This window comes from Macaca nemestrina, chromosome 13 (assembly GCF_043159975.1).
Source record: "Macaca nemestrina isolate mMacNem1 chromosome 13, mMacNem.hap1, whole genome shotgun sequence".
NCBI lineage: Eukaryota > Metazoa > Chordata > Mammalia > Primates > Cercopithecidae > Macaca > Macaca nemestrina.
The window spans coordinates 110,121,462-110,143,079 of NC_092137.1; the positions used below are offsets into that span (position 1 = coordinate 110,121,462).

The 21,618-nt window shown below is 46.3% G+C and overlaps 1 protein-coding gene across 5 annotated transcripts in view; it reads left to right on the forward strand.

The window, feature by feature from the left end:
• Nucleotides 1-19,519, forward strand: part of LOC139357949 (disco-interacting protein 2 homolog C-like) — a 50,139-nt gene extending 30,620 nt beyond the window's left edge. For 3 of the 5 annotated variants that reach the window (XR_011612034.1, XR_011612033.1, XM_071077149.1), the window contains 4 exons: nt 1,220-1,456; nt 3,870-4,004; nt 14,637-14,695; nt 15,978-19,519. Coding sequence is in view for 3 of the 5 variants with exons in the window: in XM_071077149.1 (XP_070933250.1) it covers nt 1,220-1,456; nt 3,870-4,004; nt 14,637-14,695 (431 nt within the window). In the remaining 2 variants the exon portion in view is untranslated. The remainder of the gene's footprint in view (nt 1-1,219; nt 1,457-3,869; nt 4,005-14,636; nt 14,696-15,977) is intronic. The other 2 variants (XM_071077150.1, XM_071077151.1) reach the window with 2 other exon arrangements.
• Nucleotides 19,520-21,618: the final 2,099 nt, after the last annotated feature.

A 21,618-nucleotide genomic window follows, 5' to 3' on the forward strand; every position in this document is an offset into this window, starting at 1 on the left:
TCCCAGACAGCATAAGTCATGTGACAGTGGTAATAAGTGTGAATATTGTTTGCTATTAGTGTCTTTTAAGAAGCAAACCTGTGTTTTAAGCTTATTTGCTGTGACTCCTCCTCTCACCCAATGATCTGGAGCTGCTCACGTGAGCCAGCACCTCCCATCACTCACCTGTAAGTAGGATTCTGAGTGTCATTCTTAGGTTGAAGTTTAACAAATACACCAGCAATTTATTCCCAAAAACCTTGGTACTGCATGAAAAGTTATTAAATGAAAAATGTTCTCCTGAATTAGAGTGAAAAAATGGATGTATTTTATCATAATCCAAGATACTCCATTTGTAGATAGAAAAATCAATAATGAGAATGTATAAGAGACGAATTCTGTAAAAGTGAGTAGATGAGAGTGTAAAATGTGACATGAGGGTTTGTCGTGTGCCCCGGAGGAAAATGGGGAGGTGGAGGGGCCGCTCCATGTGAGGCATATTCTGCTTTCTCTCCTGTTACCATCATCAGCGTCTTGATCCTTAGAGAGCTGCATTCGTATTGAACACACAGACGTAGAAAATCCATCACCCTCATGGGTATCGAACACAGTGACGCAGAAATCACTTGCATGGGTATCTAACACACTGATGTAGAAATAAATCAGCTGCATGGGCATCTAACACACCGATGTGGAAATAAATCAGCTGCATGGGCATCTAACACACGGACATACAAATAAATCAGCTGTATGGTAACTAACACACAGACGGAGAAATCACCTGCATGAGTATGTAACACATACACCAATGTAGAAATAAATCAGAGCCCAGAAGAGCATCTCAGGACTAACAAGGGGTAAACATAGTCACACTGAGACTCCTGAGAGCCACACAGGCCCTCCGCCTCCCCTTGCCCTCTCACTTTCTGACTGACACAAGAAAACACTTGGTTTCTTCCCAAACTACTGTGTAGAGGAAATGTGTCAGTGCACCTTTGAGATGACAGTATCAATCATCTTATAGCATGTTTGTTTAAAGTGTTTTGGAAGCAAAATTCATCATGCTAAAGTTAAATGGTTCATTGTCTGAAAAGTGGTTTAAATTCTCAACAGTGTCTACAGCAAAAAGTCATTGAACAACTGTTCAGACTTGCGTGAAGTAAATCTGTGTTTGAGGGACTGAGATTGTGGTGCATGTTTCTGCTGCAATACATAGCAAATCGTTTTTCTTCTTACAAAGATACCTCTCCTGGCTCAGAAGACGAACACTCAGTGCAGGGGGACTCCCAAGGCACCCCGACCTCCAGCCAGGGTTGCATCAACATGGAGCACTGGATCAGTCAGGCCATCCATGGCTCCACCACGTCCTCCACCTCCTCCACCTCCTCCTCCTCCTCGACCTCCTCGTCCTCCATGCAGAGCAGGGGCAGCGGGGCTGCCCACAGGCTGGTGGAGGTCATGGCCCAAACCCACATAGGTGAGCACGCTTCACAGTGTCTTTCTGTGCCTGTTGTCTAAATGCCTTTGTGGGTGCAGGTTTTCCTGTTTGCATCATGGCGGTGGAATCCCTTGGTGGAAAGAGCGCAGAGCCCCTCTGGCCCCTGGGGTGCTTTGGTTGGATTGTTTCTGGAAGCTCCTTTACTGCTTCTCATGCCCAGGTCCCTCCCACAACTGGAATTCCAGGGGCCTTTCTACTGGGGAATCCTGCAGCCATATCCACTCCCATCTTTTCTTCTCACTTATGCTCCTTTGTGAAACCTTAACAGTCCCAGTCAATAGGACAGGGTTTTAAAGTGTGCTCCTCCTGACCACGGGAGTCATTGATGGAAACGAGGGCTTTAACCACGGCTGCTTTACGCTGCTGTCTGCCACAGGTGTTCAGATTTCTTGGGCGTGGCGCACTGTTTTGTGTAGGTTCTATGACAAGGGAGATCCTCTGTGTTAGAAAAAGAACGAAGTTAGGATCACTGCCCTACAACGTTTGAAGATGCCGTGGAAAAGGAGTGAAGTGAGAATTACTAGAGGTAGAGCCCACGCGTAGGGGAGCCATGATGAGCCTCGCGTCGCTCTGCCTTTGAATGGTTCAGGAGAAAATGTTTTCCATCAAGTATGGGACTTGGGTTGAATAGGATTTGGTGTGTGTCTCTATTAAAGCAGTAACCGGAGACGACTGTGAACCAAGTCGCCGATAACAGAGCACGAGCCACAGGCTCAGACCCTCCTGGCACCAGCTACCACAGGAAAGCCTGATCTCTGCAAAACCGTCAGTGGGAAGCAGGTGGACGTCACGTGTGATCAGCCAGCCGACAGACACCCCAGAACCCCAGAATGTTCACTTCTAGATCACTGACTCCTTGACACCCAGAGGCGTTTCGGATTGACTTGGGTCCCAGCCCCTTCGGTGCTCACTGACACTGAAAGCGTCAGCTGTTTTCTGTCTGGAACAGGAGTTTGCTGTCAGGAGAGCTGGGTCTGTCTCACTTTTCCCAATAACTGCTGCTGGGATCTTGAAGTCCTTTGTCCTTGCTTTAGGCTTTGAGTGAGGGAAAAAAAATTGAAAAAAATAATTTTTCTCTCTCAACTGTTGTGAGTATAAAGGAGAAAACAAATACTCTCTAAAAGTTTGCAAAGTAGTACTCAAATGCACAGCAGTATTAAACTTCAGTTTGACAGTTTCAGGAACATATACACTCGTTTATGTGAATTAATAACCCTACCTGAAATCACAGTAGGCTAAACATTGAACAGAAATGTGTGACTGCTACATATTTTTCCATAATAAAATTCCATGTGTATATTGGATCGCAGGATAGTGGCTCTGCCAGACGTGAACGGGGAGGCCAGACACCACCTCTGCCTCTTGGTGGAAGCATTTGTATCCTCGGATTTCATTCAATTTTAAGAAAATACACAGAATCTTACCAAGGAAAACACGTACTTTTGAATAAATGAATCACTGCACTTGGGCCTCCCTTTGTGGGTTTACCCTTTCAATACTGGAGGAAGTTTTAGTACAAAGAATTTATCCAAACTATGAGGGGCTCCTAACTCATGTACCTCAGGGCTCAGTGTGACCCAAATGTAACTCTCGGGTGATCGCGTTCCGGTAATTTCTAATTGGGCACAAAGATAATCCTCCTAGACTATCTGGAAATTTTCTATAAGTTTGGGAGTCTTTTGGAAAAGCCATGACAAAATAATGAAACTTGAAGAGGAGAAATATTTTGTGTGGCAAAACAAGAGAATTAAAAAGTCAGATATGCATTTGACCTTCTGAGATAATCAGAAGCCTGTGAACGAGAACTTAGCATCTGTGATCGTGCGTGTGCGTGAGTGTTCTAAGGAGTCCAGTCACAACATAGTCACACTGGCCAAACCCCACCCCGGACCCTACATGGTCATAGCCATTACTGTTCCCATTTGATGAAGAAACTGAGGCACGGAGAGCTTAAGGGACATCCCCAAATCCCCAGAAGTTTCCAGAGCTGGGTTTCCAATTCCAGGCCCTGGGCTCCAAAGCGTGAGTAAAGCCCTGGGCTGTGTGGACGGTGGCCGACAGGAAACGGGACCCTTCCATGAACACACACACGCTTCCTGGCGCCCTGCCATTGCCGGTCTAACGTTATTCTAGTTAAAATGCCGCTGACGTGGCTCCTGTTAGGAAATTGAGGTTTCACCGAACTCTGCTCCATTTTCGGCAACATGAGTTATGCTGGGGTCCCCCTTTGTGCCGGATGTGTGTGGCAGACATGGCTGAGATCGGCTTTGGCTTCTCACGGCACCCCCAGGGTGAGCGCCCGGGCTCCGGTCTCTTCCTAAGTTATGGCTTGCTCAACCTGCAGAGCAAATGCCACAACCACCAGAAACACTCATGATGTGCTTCTTTACAGAAAATCATTCTGCACCTCCTGACGTAACCACGTACACCTCAGAGCACTCCATACAGATGGAGCGACCACAGGGTTCCACGGGGTCCCGGACAGCGCACAAGTATGGCAACGTCGAGCTCATGGAGACCGGGGATGGTACGTCCTAAAGCAGAGATGCGTTTTTTTCTGGGAAACGGTTTGTGTTGATGTCCCGTTCTGCGCCCGTGACTGGGTGTGTTTCTTCCTGGGGTACAATCTGCTGCCATTTTATCTGCTGAATAACTAACAGTGGTTCAGCAACTGAGAAATTCTTGTACAGGTGTTAAGACCGTGAACAGTCACTTAGAAGAGCAAGATGAAGTTAAATGTACAACAGAATTACTGTCAGATGGGGGGATATGTTGCTTTAGACTTCGGAGGAAAGAAGGTCTTTTTATCCATGTTGGACAGAGATGTCAGCGACTTGTGTAACAGGCTGTGGCCGAGGGCTGCTTCTTCCTTCCTGTGGCCTGGTCTTGTTATGTGCTGATTACAGCGGCGGTTTGTATCACCTAGCCCCTGTTCTATTTAAGTCTTAGTCCTTCCCTGGGGTCATAAAAGTCAGTGTAGAACCTAGCAGTGAATGAAATACAATGTCCCTGTGTGAAGCCTCATCGAGCAGCCTTGGAATGGTGTAATCTTGCAGTGCACGGGCCTCGCAGGCGGACAAGGAGGCCTATCCGAGCCCCAACAGGTAGACAGGGAGGACTATTGGAGCCGCGATAAGCACAGACGACAGGGAGGCCTGTGTGGACACAGTGGAGAGGCACAGTGGCCAGGGAGGACAGCGCGGTTGTGTGGATCCACAGGACACTGTGGCGTCTAAGCACGTTCTCCCAGAGGAGAGGACTCTGCGGGCACTGATAGTGGGAGCTGGCTGAGAGTCCAGCGAGTGAGACTCCCTGTGACGTGCACAGCTGCCATCTGCGCAGCAGCTCCTGATGCCAAGATGGTCATGCGATAAATGCACAAACCGCATCTCCAGCAAAAAGCCGCCGAGTGTCCACATCCAGGATATCCACCACGGTGGCTTTTTGGTGTTAATACGATGAATGTGAGCAGCAGGTGGTCTGCGTTCTGGGTGTGTGTGACTGTGCCACTCCAGTTTTGTTCTCATATCTTGATGAGCATGAACGGTTCCTGACGAGGGTAGGTAAGGATGCTGTGACCTGAGACTCTGCAGTATTGTAGCTTGAGGAACCAAGGAGTTTTTCTCTCTTGCAAACCTGTCAGGGAGGATGTTCCAGGCTGGTGACTGCTCCATGAGGTATTCAGAGATCCAGGTTCCTTTCAGACCCCTGCTCTGTGTTCCCACGGACACGGCTGTCCTTGCTGTGGTTGGGACTGAGTGATTGCCACGCTGGCGGGGGTAGGATTAAGGCGAGAGTGGCCATGATTTACCTAATCTACATAATGGCAGGGAGCCTGGGAGTAAAGTGTAGCCATGGCCTGCAGGATGGATGATGGATGTTGGTGAACGACTGGCTGTACTCACCGCAGCTGGCCCAGGGATGGGAAGGACAACTGATTATGCCGTTCAATGGTACCTGGTTCTTTTAGATTTGACTTCCTTATGGATTTTCTGCTGTAAAGAGGAGAGAGCCTGTGGTTCTAGGCCAAACATTTCACTCATCTCATAGCATCTTGTATCCCTTAGTCAACATTTTTGTCAAGTTTCAGAAGTCCTATCAAACTGGCAAGCATTTCTCAGTTTGGTTTAACCATTGGATTTGATATCTGTGTCTGCATGTCTATTTTACATCTATGTGGTTATTTGACACTCTGTAGTACATTTGTAATAGGTTCTATTTGGTGGAAGTTACTTTCAACAAACCCTTGCTGCTACTTGAATTTTCAAGGTTGCAAGTAGAAAGGAGAGAATAAAAACCACATCTTCTCTAATTTTAAAATGTGTTGTTCCTCAAATCACACCAGAAGTACAAATATTACAAATTATAAAAGCAGTCAGAATCGAGGTTAAGAGATTTCTGGGTGATTCTGGCTAATCAGCAGTATTTGCTGAGGTGTGTGCAGCAGAGCAACATGCCAAGAAGCCCTGGACGGGGGAGAGTTGGGAGGCCAGACTGTGACTTCAGAGGTGCTGTTGCCTCAGGAAGAGGAGCTAGATGCAGAGAGGATAAACGGCCACAGACGTGACTACCGCCATCCTTGCCGCGGTACGGGGGCCTTTGTATGGGGCCCTTTGTGAGCTGAGTTATGAACCAGATGAAGGCTGTACAGGCGTGTGAGAATCCAGGCCAGACTCGATGGGTGGAGGCTTGGCAGAGGTGAGGGGCCAGACAGCCTCGCTAAATGTACAGTGGCTCACTGCCGACAGTGCCCATCAGTCGCCAGACAGACCGGCTTGATCTTCAGCCCCCATGGCAGCTGCTTTTACCTGTCTGCCTCCACCTTCTGAGGCCTATAGGCGTCGCAAATGTGTGGTTTTTAAACAGATTTGGATGAGTTGTTTTCTGCACAACACACTTTGACAGACGGAGACTGGTTCTCCACAATGGCACCAGGGACTTGGCAGGGACTGGTGGGACAGAGCCTCAGAGCACAGCACCAGCTCCCTGGGAGAAGATGGTGCCTGTGGGACGGAAGAAAGAGGAGGCACACAGTGCTGAGGCGTGAACTCTAGTTTGCTCTTAGACATGACACACATGCCTTCTGGAAGTTTGCATGAAGCACTGCTAAAGCCACCAGTGTGGACAGGTCCTTAGATCAGGAGACCCAGAACATAGTTGTATTTGAAATTCTTCACATGCTGCAATCTCTTCAAAGACGACCACAAGTCATCTCTAATAATGTTGTAAAATTAGTTTTTAATTACGTGCCATGGCTTTTTTTTTCCTTTTTTTTTGTGGGGTAGGGCCGGTGTGTGACAGTAAAACAACAGATGCAGTGACACAGCTGGTGGGTGTTGGTTCTGGGCCCCAGTTGGGCAGTTGTATGAAAAGAAACTGAAAAGTCTCTACAGTGGTATGAACGGAAACACCTGGATTATGTGTTTTCATGTATTTGACATAAATGCACACATTTGTACGCTAAACACACATTTTTCTATATGTAATAAAATTCACACCTTTAAATAGTTAACATGTATTTTATTTTAGGACCGCCCCCACGATGTGAGGACTAACAGCCACCCCCTCTCCCCCCTGGATATTAAGAGCCACATCGCAGGGCAGTGAGGCACCCCCCGCGAGATGGGGACTAATCACCACCCCCTCTCCCCCTCTGGCTATTAGGAGTCACCTCGCAGGGGGGTGAGGCACCCCCCACAAGGTGGGGACTAATAGCCACCCCTTCTCCTCCCGCTGGCTGTTAGGGGCCATGGTGGACTCACAGCCTGTTTATGATATTGTGAGTAATATCATCTCCCCCTCTGGAAATTATGAACTCTTTCACAGATGGTTGTATACCCTCAGTGTGTACACCGTCAGAGGGTGTACACCCGTCTGTATTGGGAGTAATATCATCCTCTTCCTCCCTGAACGTTAAGAAGAATATCCCAGTATTGTTTCTACTCCCTGCATTATTGGGTGTCATATCTTCCTCTCCCACGTGGAAATTAGAAACAATATCACTGGGGGCGTGTACACCTTCTGTAATATTTAAAGTAATATCATCCCCTTCCCTCCAGGATCATGGGAACAATATCCCTGGGGAGTGTACGCTTTCTGCCATATATGTCATAATATCATCCCTCCCGCCTTGAAACATGAAGGACCATCTCACACGGGGTGTATAACCCTTGGTGCGATATTGAGAATGCAATTATCCTCTTTCCCCCCGGCATATTTGGAAAAATATCAGAGTGAGTGTACCCCTCCTGCCATATGAGGATTACTATCCTCTTCTTCCTTTCTGGATATTAGAAAGAATATCATACGTGGGTTTGCACTTTCTTCGATATCTGGGGTCATGTCACTCTCTCTCGTTTTGAATGGCAAGAACAATGCCTTGGGGGGGATGTATACACCCTGCCATATTGGGAGTAATATTACACTCTCCTCTCCTTGATAATTAGGAACAACATCCCATGCTCTCTGTCCCTGGATATTAGGAACAACATCACAGGTGTAGTTGTACACCCCCTGCGGTATTAGGAGTAATATGATTAATTATTAAACATCTATGATCGATATTAATTATCAATGATACTATTGATAGGATACCATTATTATGGATAATTATTTTAAATATACGATTATGCATGCTTAAAATAATTGTTAATGTTAATTCTTATTACCAGCATCACTTAGTATTGAATTAAGTAACATTAATTGCTGATATCATCATTTTATTAATAGTGATATTACTATTGATTAATGCTAATCATTAACATTTTTAACTAGTATTTTACTATCTTTACTGTGATTATTAATATCGATGATTACTCTTAATTTTTCTTATATTTATTAATATTAATAATTAATAGACTTGTTCCTGATATCCTGCGGGGAGAGGATGATATCACTCCCAATATTGAAGAAAGTGTACACCCCTCTATGATGTGATTCCTAACAGCCAGGGGGTAGAGGATGACATTATTGAAACTATGGCAGTGGGTGTACATCACTTCGGTCGTCTTGTTCCTTATATCCTGGGTGGGAGAGGATGATACGACTCCCAATATCACAGGGGGCATAGACCTCCCCCGTGATATTGTCCCTAACATCCAAAGGTGGAGAGGATGATATTTCTTCTGATTTCAGAGGGGGTGTACACCACCCCTATGATATGGTTCCTAATATCCAGGGGGCGAGAGGATGATATTAGTCTCCATATTGCAGGAGGTGTACACTCCCTAGTGATATTGTTCCTAATATCCAGGGAGGGAGAGGACGATATCACTCCCAATATCGCAGGGGGTGTACACCTCCTTGTGATATGGTTCCCTATATCCTGGGAGGGAGACGATGACACTAGTGGCAAAATCGCAGAGGGTGTACACACCCACTGTGATATTGTTCCGAATATCCAGAGGGAGAGAAAATGATATGACTCCCAATATCACAGGGGGTGTACATCCTCCTGTGATATTGTTTCTTATATTCAGGAGGAGAGGATGATATTACTCTCAATATCGCAGGGGTTGTACACACCTCCTGCGATATTGTTCCTAATATCCCGAAGGGGAGAGCATAATACTCTCAATATGGCCGTGGGTGTACACCTCCATTGTAATATTGTTCTTAATATCCATGATGGGAGAGGATGATATGACTCCCAATATCGCAAGAAATGTACGGCCGCCTGTGATAGAGTTCCTAACATCTAGGTGGGGAGAGGATGATATTGCTGCCCATATCGCACGAGTTGTAAAACCCCTTCGATATTTTGCATGCAGTCCTGAGGGGAGAGGATATTATTCCCGATAGCGAAGAAGGTATACACCCCCTGTGACACTATGCTTAATATCCGCATTGAGAGACGATGACATTACGCCCAATATCACAGGGGATGTACCCCCACCCTGGGATATTGTTCCTTATATTGAGAGGGGGAGAAGATGCTATTGCTCCCAGTAACGCAGGGGCTGTGGCTGTACACCTCTCCTGTGATATTGTTCTTAATATCCTAGGGAAGAGAGGATGATACTACACCCAATATCTCATGGGCTGTATGGTGTCCGCTCAGAGATGTGTGGGGCTCTCTTACACAGGTAACTCCTTCTCTAACTTTAGCCACATGCTGGTCATCCAGGGGCCTCCTAAAATCCAGGAGTATAAAAACAAGTGGAATTTCTGAGAACTAAAGATGGCGCATGGCTCTGGTTGGGCTGCCACAGGCAGTTTTGTGAAAAGACAGAGATGTATTTCTCATAGTTCTGGAGTCTGGAGGTCCAAGGTCAAGGTGAGTTCAGGACTGGCTCCTCCTAAGGCATCTCTCCTTGACTGTCAGATGGCATCTTCTCTTGTGTCCTCGTGCGGTTGTCCCTCAATAGATGTCTGTGTCCTGATCTCTTCTTACAAGGGCATCAGTTCTAATGACTTCGTTACCTTCATCACCTCTTTAAAAGGCCTATCTCCACATACAGACACATTCTGAGGTCCTTGGTTAGGACTACAACCTGGGAATATTGGGGTATGCAATTAAACCTGAAGCAGATGGGGTCTTATAACCTGTGTCACCCAAGCTCATGCCAGAGCCCCATGAGGAAGCCCCAGGTCCCCCCTTTGATATGGTTTAGCTGTGTCCCCACCAAAATCCCGTCTTAAATTCTCATGTGTTGTGGGAGGATGGAAGTGATAATTTGACAGCAGAGAAGACAGTTGCTGCCAGGGAGGGGAGAGGGGACTCCAGACCTCCGAAGGTTGGAGGGTCCCAGGCCCTGGGCAGAGCAGGCAGCCCCACCCCTGTGACACCCCTGAGGATGGCTCAGGAGTCGGAAAAGGTGGAATCAAATGTAGAGGCTGGTTGGGGAGATAGGAAGTTGTTGAATGAGTTTTTAAATATTTCCATCAAAATTCTTACTGCATCCTTGGTGTTGGTGGGGACCAGTGGCTTCTCTATGTGCCTGGCTTCTTCCTGGCTCTGACTCTGGGAGCCTGGCCTGGCCTAGGGCTGCTGGTTGGATTCATTGCTGGCAGCAGGTAGAAGGTGGAGGAGGGAGAGGAACTGTCCTCAGTCCTCTCTTACTCATGCCTGTCCACGTTAGCAGCCCCTCCCCAGGCATCCGTTGCCCATGATCTGGGGAGAGCTATTCTCACTTCCCTTGGGCCCTGCCCACCGATCTCCAAAGAATCCCGTCAGTGACTCCTTTTAATCACCTCTTTGCCTGTGACAAAGTCTTCTGGGACCTCCTGACTGATACAAGGGGAAGCCTGGCTATCTGTGCAACTTGTAAAAGTGAAGTGAGTCATTCGCACTGGCATGTATCTACAAGTCACACAGCTTTGCAACTGGAGTGACTTTAAGCTCATTTAACCAAACCTTCCATGACAGATGAGGACACCCAGAATCATAGGATAGAAGTGAGTTGCTCCCATCTGGGTCGGCCAAGCTGAGACTCAAGTGTAGAGTCTAGCAAAGCACACTTCATCCTCCCTTAGAAGGAAGATCCTACCCGCACGGCTCACCTCCACCTACCCTAGGTCTCCCCCACCCTCCCTTAGAGGGAAGCTCCTGCCAGCATGGCTCACCTCCACCTATTCTAGGTCTCCCCCACCCTCCCTTAGAGGGAAGCTCCTGCCAGCATGGCTCACCTCCACCTATTCTAGGTCTCCCCCACCCTCCCTTAGAAGGAAGGTCCTGCCAGTATGGCTCACCTCCACCTACCCTAGGTCTCCCCACCTTCCCTTAGCAGGAAGGTCTTGCTGGCATGGCTCACCTCCATGTACCCTAGGTCTCCCCACCCTCCCTTAGAAGGAAGGTCCTGCCAGCATGGCTCACCTCCACCTATTCTAGGTCTCTCCCACCCTCCCTTAGAAGGAAGGTCCTGCCAGTATGGCTCACCTCCACCTACCCTAGGTCTCCGCACCTTCCCTTAGCAGGAAGGTCTTGCTGGCATGGCTCACCTCCACGTACCCTAGGTCTCCCCACCCTCCCTTAGAAGGAAGGTCCTGCCAGCATGGCTCACCTCCACCTACCCTAGGTCTCCCCCACCCTCCCTTAGAGGGAAGCTCCTGCCAGTATGGCTCACCTCCACGTACCCTAGGTCTCCCCACCCTCCCTTAGAAGGAAGGTCCTGCCAGCATGGCTCACCTCCACCTATTCTGGGTTTCCCCCACCCTCCCTTAGAAGGAAGGTCTTACAAGGCAGCACGGTTCACCCTCCCCTAACCTAGGTCTCTCCCACCCTCAGAGGGGAGTCTTTGGGTCAGTCACAAGACTACTCCGGACATCTGTAAGAACAAATGGTTTCCAGCACAGTCCTTTCCTGGGGTCTGCATTTTCCCTCTGGGATGCTTGGAAGTTGAAGGGGTCAGGCAATTCAAGTTCTCCCTGGTATCTCAGGGGCCACTGACACACAGGAAAATGTGCTGCTCTGCTCGCTGTTTGACTTTGATGGATGCAAATTTGTTCTAAATGAGCCTGACAATCATTAGCATGTAAGCATATGTTACTGGTGGCGGCTCGCAGGGCCACATGCTGATGGATTTTGTGGGCTGCCCCCGCCAGACATTACCAGGCTGCCTGGGTCTGTGCTGCTTCTGGCTAAGGCTCTAGATGTTTTCGTGCACTGTGAAGTAGACATTTTAGCTACAGGGTTATGTTTTTTTCCACAAAAGAAACACAGACAAATCTGTGAAAAGAACTTGAGTTTCTGTGCCGATCTACTGGAAGGAGACTCTTAGAATGTCAGCTGTTCAGTGTCTGCTTTGACTCCCGGGCAGTTCACTCTGTCCTGTGGCTCAGAGACTCTGTGGGGCTGAATTATACATTTGGTTCCAGTTCTGCTCAATATTTCCCCACAAGTAGTGCTGTGGATGCGACTGATGCCTTTGGAGATATCTGCAGCAGGAACAGTGCAGAGAATACAACACGCCATGCTAAAATATTTTGAGCTGAAGGCAATTAAGAAGCACTCTGGCCTTCCCTCTATTTTCTGAAAAGCATACAACATAATCATATTATACAAAGACAAAGGTGCCCTTTCTCCCCTCTCTGCCAGAAAGGACGCAGGTCAATCTCTGTACACAACTTCAGACTCTTATCATTCAGGAAACAGCACCAGAGGAGTTTACACAAAAATCTATCATTTATTGGCCTTCCCACAATTTGTTGCCCCCAATGACCCAAAGTCCTTTTACTTTGTCTTGGCACTTCTATAAACATTATTATCCTTGTTGAAGATGTTATATAAAAGAAAGGTCTGAGCTGTCTCTTTGAGATTCCCTCATTCCCTGTGTATCTCCCATGTATATATGAAATACACATGCTAATAAGCCTCCGTTTGCTTTTTTGGGGGTTCATCTGTCTTTTGTTATAGGAACCCCAGCCAATGAAGCTAAGATGGGTGGAAGAAAAGATTACATTTTTCTCCCCTGTAGTAGCATTATTCTAGCAATAGCATTTTTTTTTTTTTGTAGATTTCTGTTGAATACACACACACACACACACACACACACACACAGAGCAATGTAAAAAAAAAGAAGTGTGGGGAGTCCTGATGACATTTTAGGTCCCAGAGATACCTAAATATGTTGAGAAGTTGTCTTTCAACATTGATTTTTTTTCCCACATTTATTCTCATATTTTTGATATTTTTTTCTTCTGAGATATCATTTCTACATTGTTTTCTCTACATTTTCTTGCAAGTCCGAGAGAGTATGCTGGTCAGTAGTGTGTCCAATGCACCACCTCTGTCCCTGTCAGTAAAGAAATGTAGAAATTGAGAGGGATGTGAGAGTCACGCTACACAGAGATGGAAACACAGATAGGAAGTAAATAAAAACACGTGAAAACCCAGCATTTCTGGAACTCTCACCTACTCCTGTGCCGATATTCATCCTTCAGCTCTGCCTCCATTCTTCCCTTCTTCCCTTCTTTTCTCATGCTATGGGGTCTGCTTTGGAGATGTTATCTACTTTCATTCTTCCAAAGTCAAGCTTCTAGCTTTGGTTGGAACTGCAGACCCATTTACTCATTCAGCAAATACTTTCTAAGCACATGGATAGTCACTGAGAATACCGTGATTCACCAACATGACCGTGGCCCCTGCTCTCACGAACCTGCGGCCTGATGGGGAGAATGGGCACTAATGTGACAATCACTCTAATGGGTTTCTGATGAAGAATTGAGAGAAGCGCACCAAAGAAAGGGAAGCGGGATTCTCTAAATTTATGCTGTAAAAGAATCTGGCGTATCTTGGGATGAGAGGTAGAAAACCGATGCATTCTGGAAGGTATGATCCCCTTGCAGTCTGGAGAGAAGTAGAGGTTGATTGCTGAGGGGGGTGGAGTGTAGGGACAGCACGGTCTAAACAGAGATGGGGGTGCGTGCAGAATGCCTCTTGCAGCAGGAAACAGGCACGTTCAAGGAAGTAAACACCGGAGAAGGTGGCACAAGACAAGAATGAAGGAAGGCAGGCAGGGGCTGGGAGATGATGGTAGATGCTTTATTCTCTTAATAACAGCAATAGGATGCTGTTGAAAGCACTTGAGGGAGGTGGGGAAGTGGGTATGACATGTTTTGTGTTTGTAAAATTATCACATTGTCTTACCAAACTCTACTCCCTATTTTTTATTTTTAAATTTTACTTTAAGTTCTTGGATACATGTGCAGGTCTGTTACATAGGTATACATGTGCCATGGTGGTTTTCTGCACCTGTCAACCCATCATCTAGGGTTTAAGCCCTGCTTGCATGAAGTGTTTGTCCTAATGCTCTCCCTCCTCTTGTCCCCACCCCCCAACAGGCCCCCGTGTGTGTCGTTCCCCTCCCCGTGTCCATGTGATCTCATTGTTCAACTCCCACTTATGAGTGAGAACATGTGGTGTTTGGTTTTCTGTTCCTCTTTTAGTTTGCTGAGAATGATGGCTTCCAGCTTCATCCATGTCCCTGTAAAGGACAGGAACCCATTCTTCTTTATGGTTACATAGTATTCCATGGTATATACATGCCACATTTTGTGTATCCAGTGTATCATTGATGGGCACGAGATATCCTCTTAATATGTGATCCAGCAATTGCACTCTTCGGTATTTATCCAAAGGAGTTGAAAACTTGTGTTCACAGAAAAACCTGCACATGGACATTTATAGAAGCTTTAATCATAATTGCTCATTTTATTCCAGCTTTATTCATAATTGCGCAAACTTGGAGGCAACGAAGAAACCAAAATGTTCTTCACTAGGTGAGTGGATAAATAAGCTGTGATACATCCAAACAATGGAATATTCTTTAGCACTGAAAGGAAGTGAGCTGTCAAGCCATGAAAAGACACGTAGGAACTTAAAAAATGCACGGCTACACAAAAGAGGCCCATCGGAAAAGACTAAATACTGTAAGCTTCCAACTAAAGGACATTCTGAAATACTGTAAGCTTCCAACTAAAGGACGTTCCGAAAAAGGCCAGACTAGGGAGTGAAAATATCCGTGGTTCCCAGGTGTTGGGAAGAGGGAGAGATGATGAGGTGAAACACGGAGATTTTTAGGATTTTAGTGCAACTGCTCTGTACGATGCTATCACGGTGGATACATGTCATGACATATTTGTTCAAACCCATAGAACCAGCACCAAGACGGAGCCCTCATGTAACCTGTGGACTCTGGGTGACAATATGTCAACGTAGGTTCTTCAATTATTGCAAATACTCCTTCTGGGCAGGAGTGTTGTTAGTGGGGGAGGCTGTGCACGTGGGGGAAGGGAAGGCGGCATATAGAAGGACTCTCTGCACCTTTCCCTCAATTTTTCTGTGAACCTGAAACTGCCTAAAAGATAAAGTGTATTTTTAAAAAATAAAGTATAAAAAGGAAACAAAGTCCTCACAAAAATCAAATGAGAAAATGCTCACACTGGGTGCTTCAGGTCAAAATGGAAGAACAAGGGCTGTATTTACCATCCCACCTGATGACTTTTTTCTCACTGCTTTTCAGCATTTTTTTGGAGTCTAGTCAGTGCAAGAAGGCAAGTTGAAATATATAAAATGCACGCTTATTAGAAAATAAGATTTAAAACTATCTGTATCTGCAGGTGACGTGATCACCTGTGTGGAAAATCTCCTGAAATCACAAAAAGCCACTAAAACTAATAATAATAAATTACTTACTAATAAGTGAGTTTGGAAAGTTTGCAAGACACAAGCTAAACACATAAGCAATATTTATTTCTTTACACACTGGCAAAGAAATAATTGGAAATGGAAATTTACCAAGCAATGTTTTTTATAGCACATCAAAACATGAAATCCTTCAGACTAAATCTGAGAAAAGATGTGTAAGATCTATACACTGAAAAGCAGGCCGTGATGCTGAGATAAATTAAAGAGCTAAATAAATGAAGTGATATACTGTGTTCATGGATCAGCAGGCTCAATACTGTTAAGATATTGGTTCTGCCCTTGAGGATCAGAGGTTTAATGCAATTCCAATCAAAATCCCAGCATGATTTTATTTATTTATTTATTTTTCAGTAGAAATGAACTAGCGGATTCCAAAATGTGTCCGGAAATTTAAAGAACCCAAAAGAGCTAAGACAACTTGGAAAAAAACGGTGGAGGACTTACCTGAACTATCAAGATAGTGTGGTATTGCTATAATAAGAGAAAACCGGGTTAATGAAACCTCCTAGAGGGTCTAGTAATAATCTCACAAACATGTTACACATACATAGTGGATTTTTGAATAAAGGTTCAGAGACATTAAATTAGAGAAAGGACGATAATGATGATAGAAGGATTAAATACCATAGGCCAAAAAGAGAAAAAAGAGCTCCTGCTAAAGATCTTCACATTGTTGGTGTCACTCATGCAATTCAATTCACATTTTGTGTGTCTAAAAGTTGAACAGACCTCTTCATTCTCTTTCCCCAATTCACTCCACAGAGATGCTGATGTCTTTCAGTGGAACTTGGAAGTTTGCTCTTCTTTTTAAAATGACTCTCTTAGATCCTGTTTATGCGAGAAGTTGTGGGACTATAACTTACAAATACTGTTCTAAACCTTGGAATCACACGTTCCCCTTTTTCTCTACTTATCGTTTCTAATCAGTTTCCCATTTCCTCTTTCTTCTTCATGTTTACACTGCATTCCTTTTAGTTCAGGCTCTTGTTACCCCACTCGATCTCTTGATGTGGTCACCTGAATGTCCTTCGTGTTCCAGCCTCCTGGAATCCTTCCTTCATGACCCTGCAGAACTTCCCTCCAGACCCGCAGGTGTGACCCGGAATCAAGGATCTCAAAGCCGAGTGGGATCCGAGAGGCTATCTAGACCAATCCTCCATTACAGACGTAAACCTTTTGATGATTTCACTTCAGAGCCCAAAATATTTGCACTGCAGGCAGAATCACCTAAATCACTTAATATGATGTTCAGTCTTCCCGTGGTATTTTCCTCTCTGCATCTCCCTACTTTCGGTCAGCCATTTCTCACTCATGACACCGAACCCTTCATTCACATCACATTATTGTTCTTCTCCACACACACTTATTTGTTTTCTGTCTGAGTTTTTTGTTACATTATTCCCTCTACTGGAAATATCATTTTCCAAGATCTGACTACAGAATTTTAACGTATTCCTCAGAATGACTCACATATCACATATTCTACCAAATGGCTGCAGATTCTGTCACCTCCTCTCTTATCCTACGGCAACCTGGAGAACGTTCTTCTCTTAGCCAATAGGATTTATCATGGTTCTTCTTTATCTCAACAATAGTTTAGCAGGACTGAGAACTGGGAAGTAGATTTTTCTCCCAGGGGTGAGAACTGTCTTAGTTTAGCAGCTCTCCCTGGGTCTCCATTCTGGTTGTAGAAAAGCAGCCCATAGGGCACGGTGGGGAGGAGAAGAAGGGGAACTAAGCTGTGTTCCATGAAGATGGACAGTTGTGACCCTTACCTCCGGGGTTGGGAGTTGAGGCCCCTAGGAAGGAGAAGCTGTAAGGATGAAGACGAGGCATAAAAAGTGATGCAGGCCGGGTGCGGTGACTCACGCCTGTAATCCCAGCACATTGGGAAGCCAACGTGGATGAATCACGAGGTCAAGAGTTCGAGACCAGTCTGACCAATATTGTGAAACCCTGTCTCTACCAAAAATACAAAAATTAGCTGGGTGTGGTGGCACATACCTGTAGTCCAGCTACTCGGGAGGCTGAGGCAGGAGAATCACTTGAACCTGGGAGATGGAGGTTGCAGTGAGCCAAGATCATGACACTGCACTCCAGCCTGAGTGACAGAGCGAGACTTCATCTCAAAAAAAAAAAAAAAAAAAAAAAAAAAAAAAAAAAAAAGTGATGCATAGTAACAAGACTGCCTGAGGAGAAGAGACAATCAGCAACCTTCTCCAGGGTGGGATGGCTGAAGACCCTTTAAGAACAAAGGTGTCTACTTTCCTTCTTTAGGATGCTCTATCGTGATTTAATGAACCCTCCCAATCTACTGTATTCAGTATTTGGCATGAGTCAATTTAGGGGAATTCTAGAAAACATAGCTGGCTGTTACCATCAGGTTAATGTAGATTGGGAGGTAGGGAAAAACCCCAGGAGACACGTAGGAAGGACAATACGTGAAAACAGAAGAAACTTGGAGTCAGTTCACCCTTCAAACAAAATCCAGTTTCCAGAAGACATTGTGAGGGCTGCTGGGTCTTCCTCACCTGAAGATGGGGGATTCCAGATAATTATACTTGAATCTCACAGGATGGGGTGATCACCACCAGCTCTCAAATGGGATGAGTTACAATATCTTCTATCGGGAGGTGGTAAATAAGAGGTTAGCTACATGTCTGTAGTCATCACAATTTTGTCAAGATTGCTCTTTTTACTTCCATGTCATAGATGGAGTGCCTGATGCTTGTGGAAGTGATTGGCTCAGGGTCTCACCATCAAAAGTGGCAGAGGAAAGATTCCAACATGTTTTAAAAGCTGCAAACTGACCTGACTCCCATCCATGCTGTCATACCGACTTTGAGATTTCAATCCTCCTGAAGGCAGGAAACTTATTCCATTTGCTTTTATACCCTCCATAACACTAGTGAGCAAGTTTTGCTCAAAGTAACATGGAATATTTTGCTGACTCAAGGTGAAAAAGAAGTCAGAGACTTAAATGACACCATCACAAGTCAACATTCAAGGAACAGAGACATATGTAGCATTAGCTGTCTCAGTCAAATCAACATAAACATGCACGTTTATCCTTTACATGGGGGTAAGACAGCAAACACAATTGAAAAAATGAGCCAAGTGTAAAAAATTTGTCACCAAGGGATGGATTTAGACAGGAGAGCAGTGAAGTAGGTTATAAAATGGTCAGCATAATCCATTTTAATGAATTATTAGCTGAAACATGCAAAGCATTTAGGATTTCTGGGAGAAGTGTACAAACACACCAAATGTTTGTCCGACATTTTCTTCACTGCTTCTGTCTTTCCACAGGGCTGGAGATGTTGACCAACAGCCTTGGGAGGAGAGGTTGCAGCTGAGCCCACACCCTCTCAAACTCCTTCAGACTGTTTCTGTTTTTGTAGACTACTTTACCCTTAACAACAAATCCTAAGATTTACTCAATCAGTACAGCAGTCGTTGGCCAGAGTTCAAATTTCTGATTCGAAGGAATCTGCCCTCTGCCTGCCAGGATCGACTATTAATGGCTTCGTCAGTAGAGGAGCTGTGTCTTTGCTCACTACGGAACAGTATTGAGGCTTCGAAAGGGGTATTTTGCTGGTCACCTCCTGGTCATCCTTCTGCTCACCAAGAACAGATACTGTTCTCAGCCCCTTACATTTACAAGGTCGTTTAATTCTCACATAGCCCTTTCAGATAGATGCGACTATTACCCCCATTTTACAGAGGAGGAAATCGAGAGGCGGAGGACATAGGTGAATTGTCCCAGATCACAGAGCTGGCCATGGAGCTGGGACTTGCACCCAGCCAGCCTGGCTCCAGAGTTCACTGCCCTCCTCCTGTACAGCACCTGTGACCTGCAGTAATCACCACCCAAACAGGCAGGCACTGTGGAGAGCCAAGTACACCTCTTCCGACTTCAGCACGGAGGACGGTTCGTTTTCATTCTGGTGTTCAGCTCAGGACTGTGTTTATCACCACAAGGACGCACAACCCAGAAAGCTCAGTCACGTGCCATTGCCTTCTACGGTCATGGTTTTCTACTTTTTGGCCCCATTTTCCTGCGCACTTGGCCTGCTGGGACGTGAATGATGCGTTACTACTTCTACAGAATGCAGGTGAGCAGGTAGCATGGCAAGGTGGGTGATTGGATAAGATTTCCCGACAGCTGGAAGCTTGGGGGAGACCCACGGTGGCCCCTTGTTATTCTTCCTGGACGAGCCTCCTCTGGGGTCGAGCGTGAGTCCCTCATCGCTGGTGCCAGGCAGTGTCACAGTTTTCAGCACCCAACAGCCAGAGCAGCTTCTCTCTGTCCAGCTCGCCCCGCCCCGCCATTCTCCTTTAGTGAGAGAAGTTCTCTGACTCTTGGGATTTTGCAGTCAGAAGAGTGATCATTACAATTTTCATTCTGAATATTGTGGCCCTGCTGGACTGCGGTGCAACAGGCTCTTTCATGAAGATTGGCAGAGATGCTGACGGCTAGGGCATCGGGACCGAGGGGAGCGAGCAGGACTCAGGGGATACAGCTCATAGAGAGAGGGAGCCATAGAAATGTGAGGCTGCTCTTCACATGGCCGCACTCTCTCCTGTGTCCTCCGTGGAACCTGTGGAGGCGGCGTTAGGCGCTGGCGCTCTCCGGGGTGTGAGCTCAGTCAGCAAGAGAACATCTGCCTTCCCACCCCCATCTCTGCAGCTGGTTCCTCTTGCAGTTTTGATTTTTAGAATGAACGCAGTAACCTGCCCCATTCTGCTGATGCTGCAAAAAGGAGCTGGAAAAGAACGTGCACAGCTTCTCCAGTCTTAGCATTTGTTACCTTGTAGTTTGGGAAACTTTGCTGCCCCGGTACAAGAGTGTGCTGAGGATTCTATTATCCTGCTAGATTCTCCCGGGAGGTCAAGTTGAAAACGAGCTAGGTGCGCTCTCTCTCTCTCTCTTTCTCTTGTCTGTCTCGTCTGCCTGTTTCTCTGTTCCCCTTTTCCTCTCTTCTCTCTCCCTCCCTTCCTCCCTGGCTATTGCTGCAAAGAATATTCTTGTTGAATTTGTTTCTCCATATCTTCTGCCTTTCCTTAGAATACATTCCTAAGAGTCTACTCATTGTGAAAAGCAAACGGCCTTTAGATGTTTTCCAAATCTAACAGATGGGGGTCCTTTCAGACAGAGTTTCATTTTACACTTTTATCAAGAAGCCCGTGGCTCCCTGCTCGCCATGCTGCAGTCGCCCTCAGGAGGTTCATGGAGAGCAGAGGACTTGGGGCTACATCGAGGGCTGTCTTTTTTCCAATGTCCGGAAGGTATACTTTGGGGGGGGGGGCAGTTGAAGTACGAAAGTGACATCAGCACTTCATGTATGGGATGGGTCAATCAAGTACAGTGTGCACCAGACTCCCAGACTGGCGCTGGGTGGGGACAAAGGACTCCAGTTATTACTGGGTGGGTTGGGCAGGCGGCTGCCCAGCTCTGGGGACAGATGCGTCGGCTCTCAAAGCCCAGGTATCACCTGTCAGACTGCACAGCCCTCCTCACCCCTTCAGTTCCTGAAGGGAAAGGCCCCAGGAGACTCTGAGGTGAAGAATGCTCTCCCATTTTCAACTCACCCACCGTTAGGGTTCGGCCCCCTCTACCCTCCAGCCCCCCAACTGTGAAGTTCCCGGGGTCCCTGGCCAGTGACTTGCTGAAGCCTCACTCTCCAGGACCTCTGTAGAGAGGCACCCTACTCGAATGCATGCTTCTCCAGGAATATTTGCTCTGGTAACAGCTGAGAAGAAAAACCCATCTCTAACAGTTTGATTGCAGGTGGGTGGCCCCGGGGCAAGTGATTTGGGGAAGGTGGGGCTAGCTGGCGCCCTGTGTCCTGACTTTTCTTCTGAGCCTTTGCAAAACCACTTTTGAGAAAATTAATCGGGGTGGGTACTCCTGGGTGGCATTTTCTTCTAAGTGAAAATCTGTAGAATTCCTGTCGTTGCGGGAGCTGTGGTTTTCTGTCAAGACCCTGTGGGG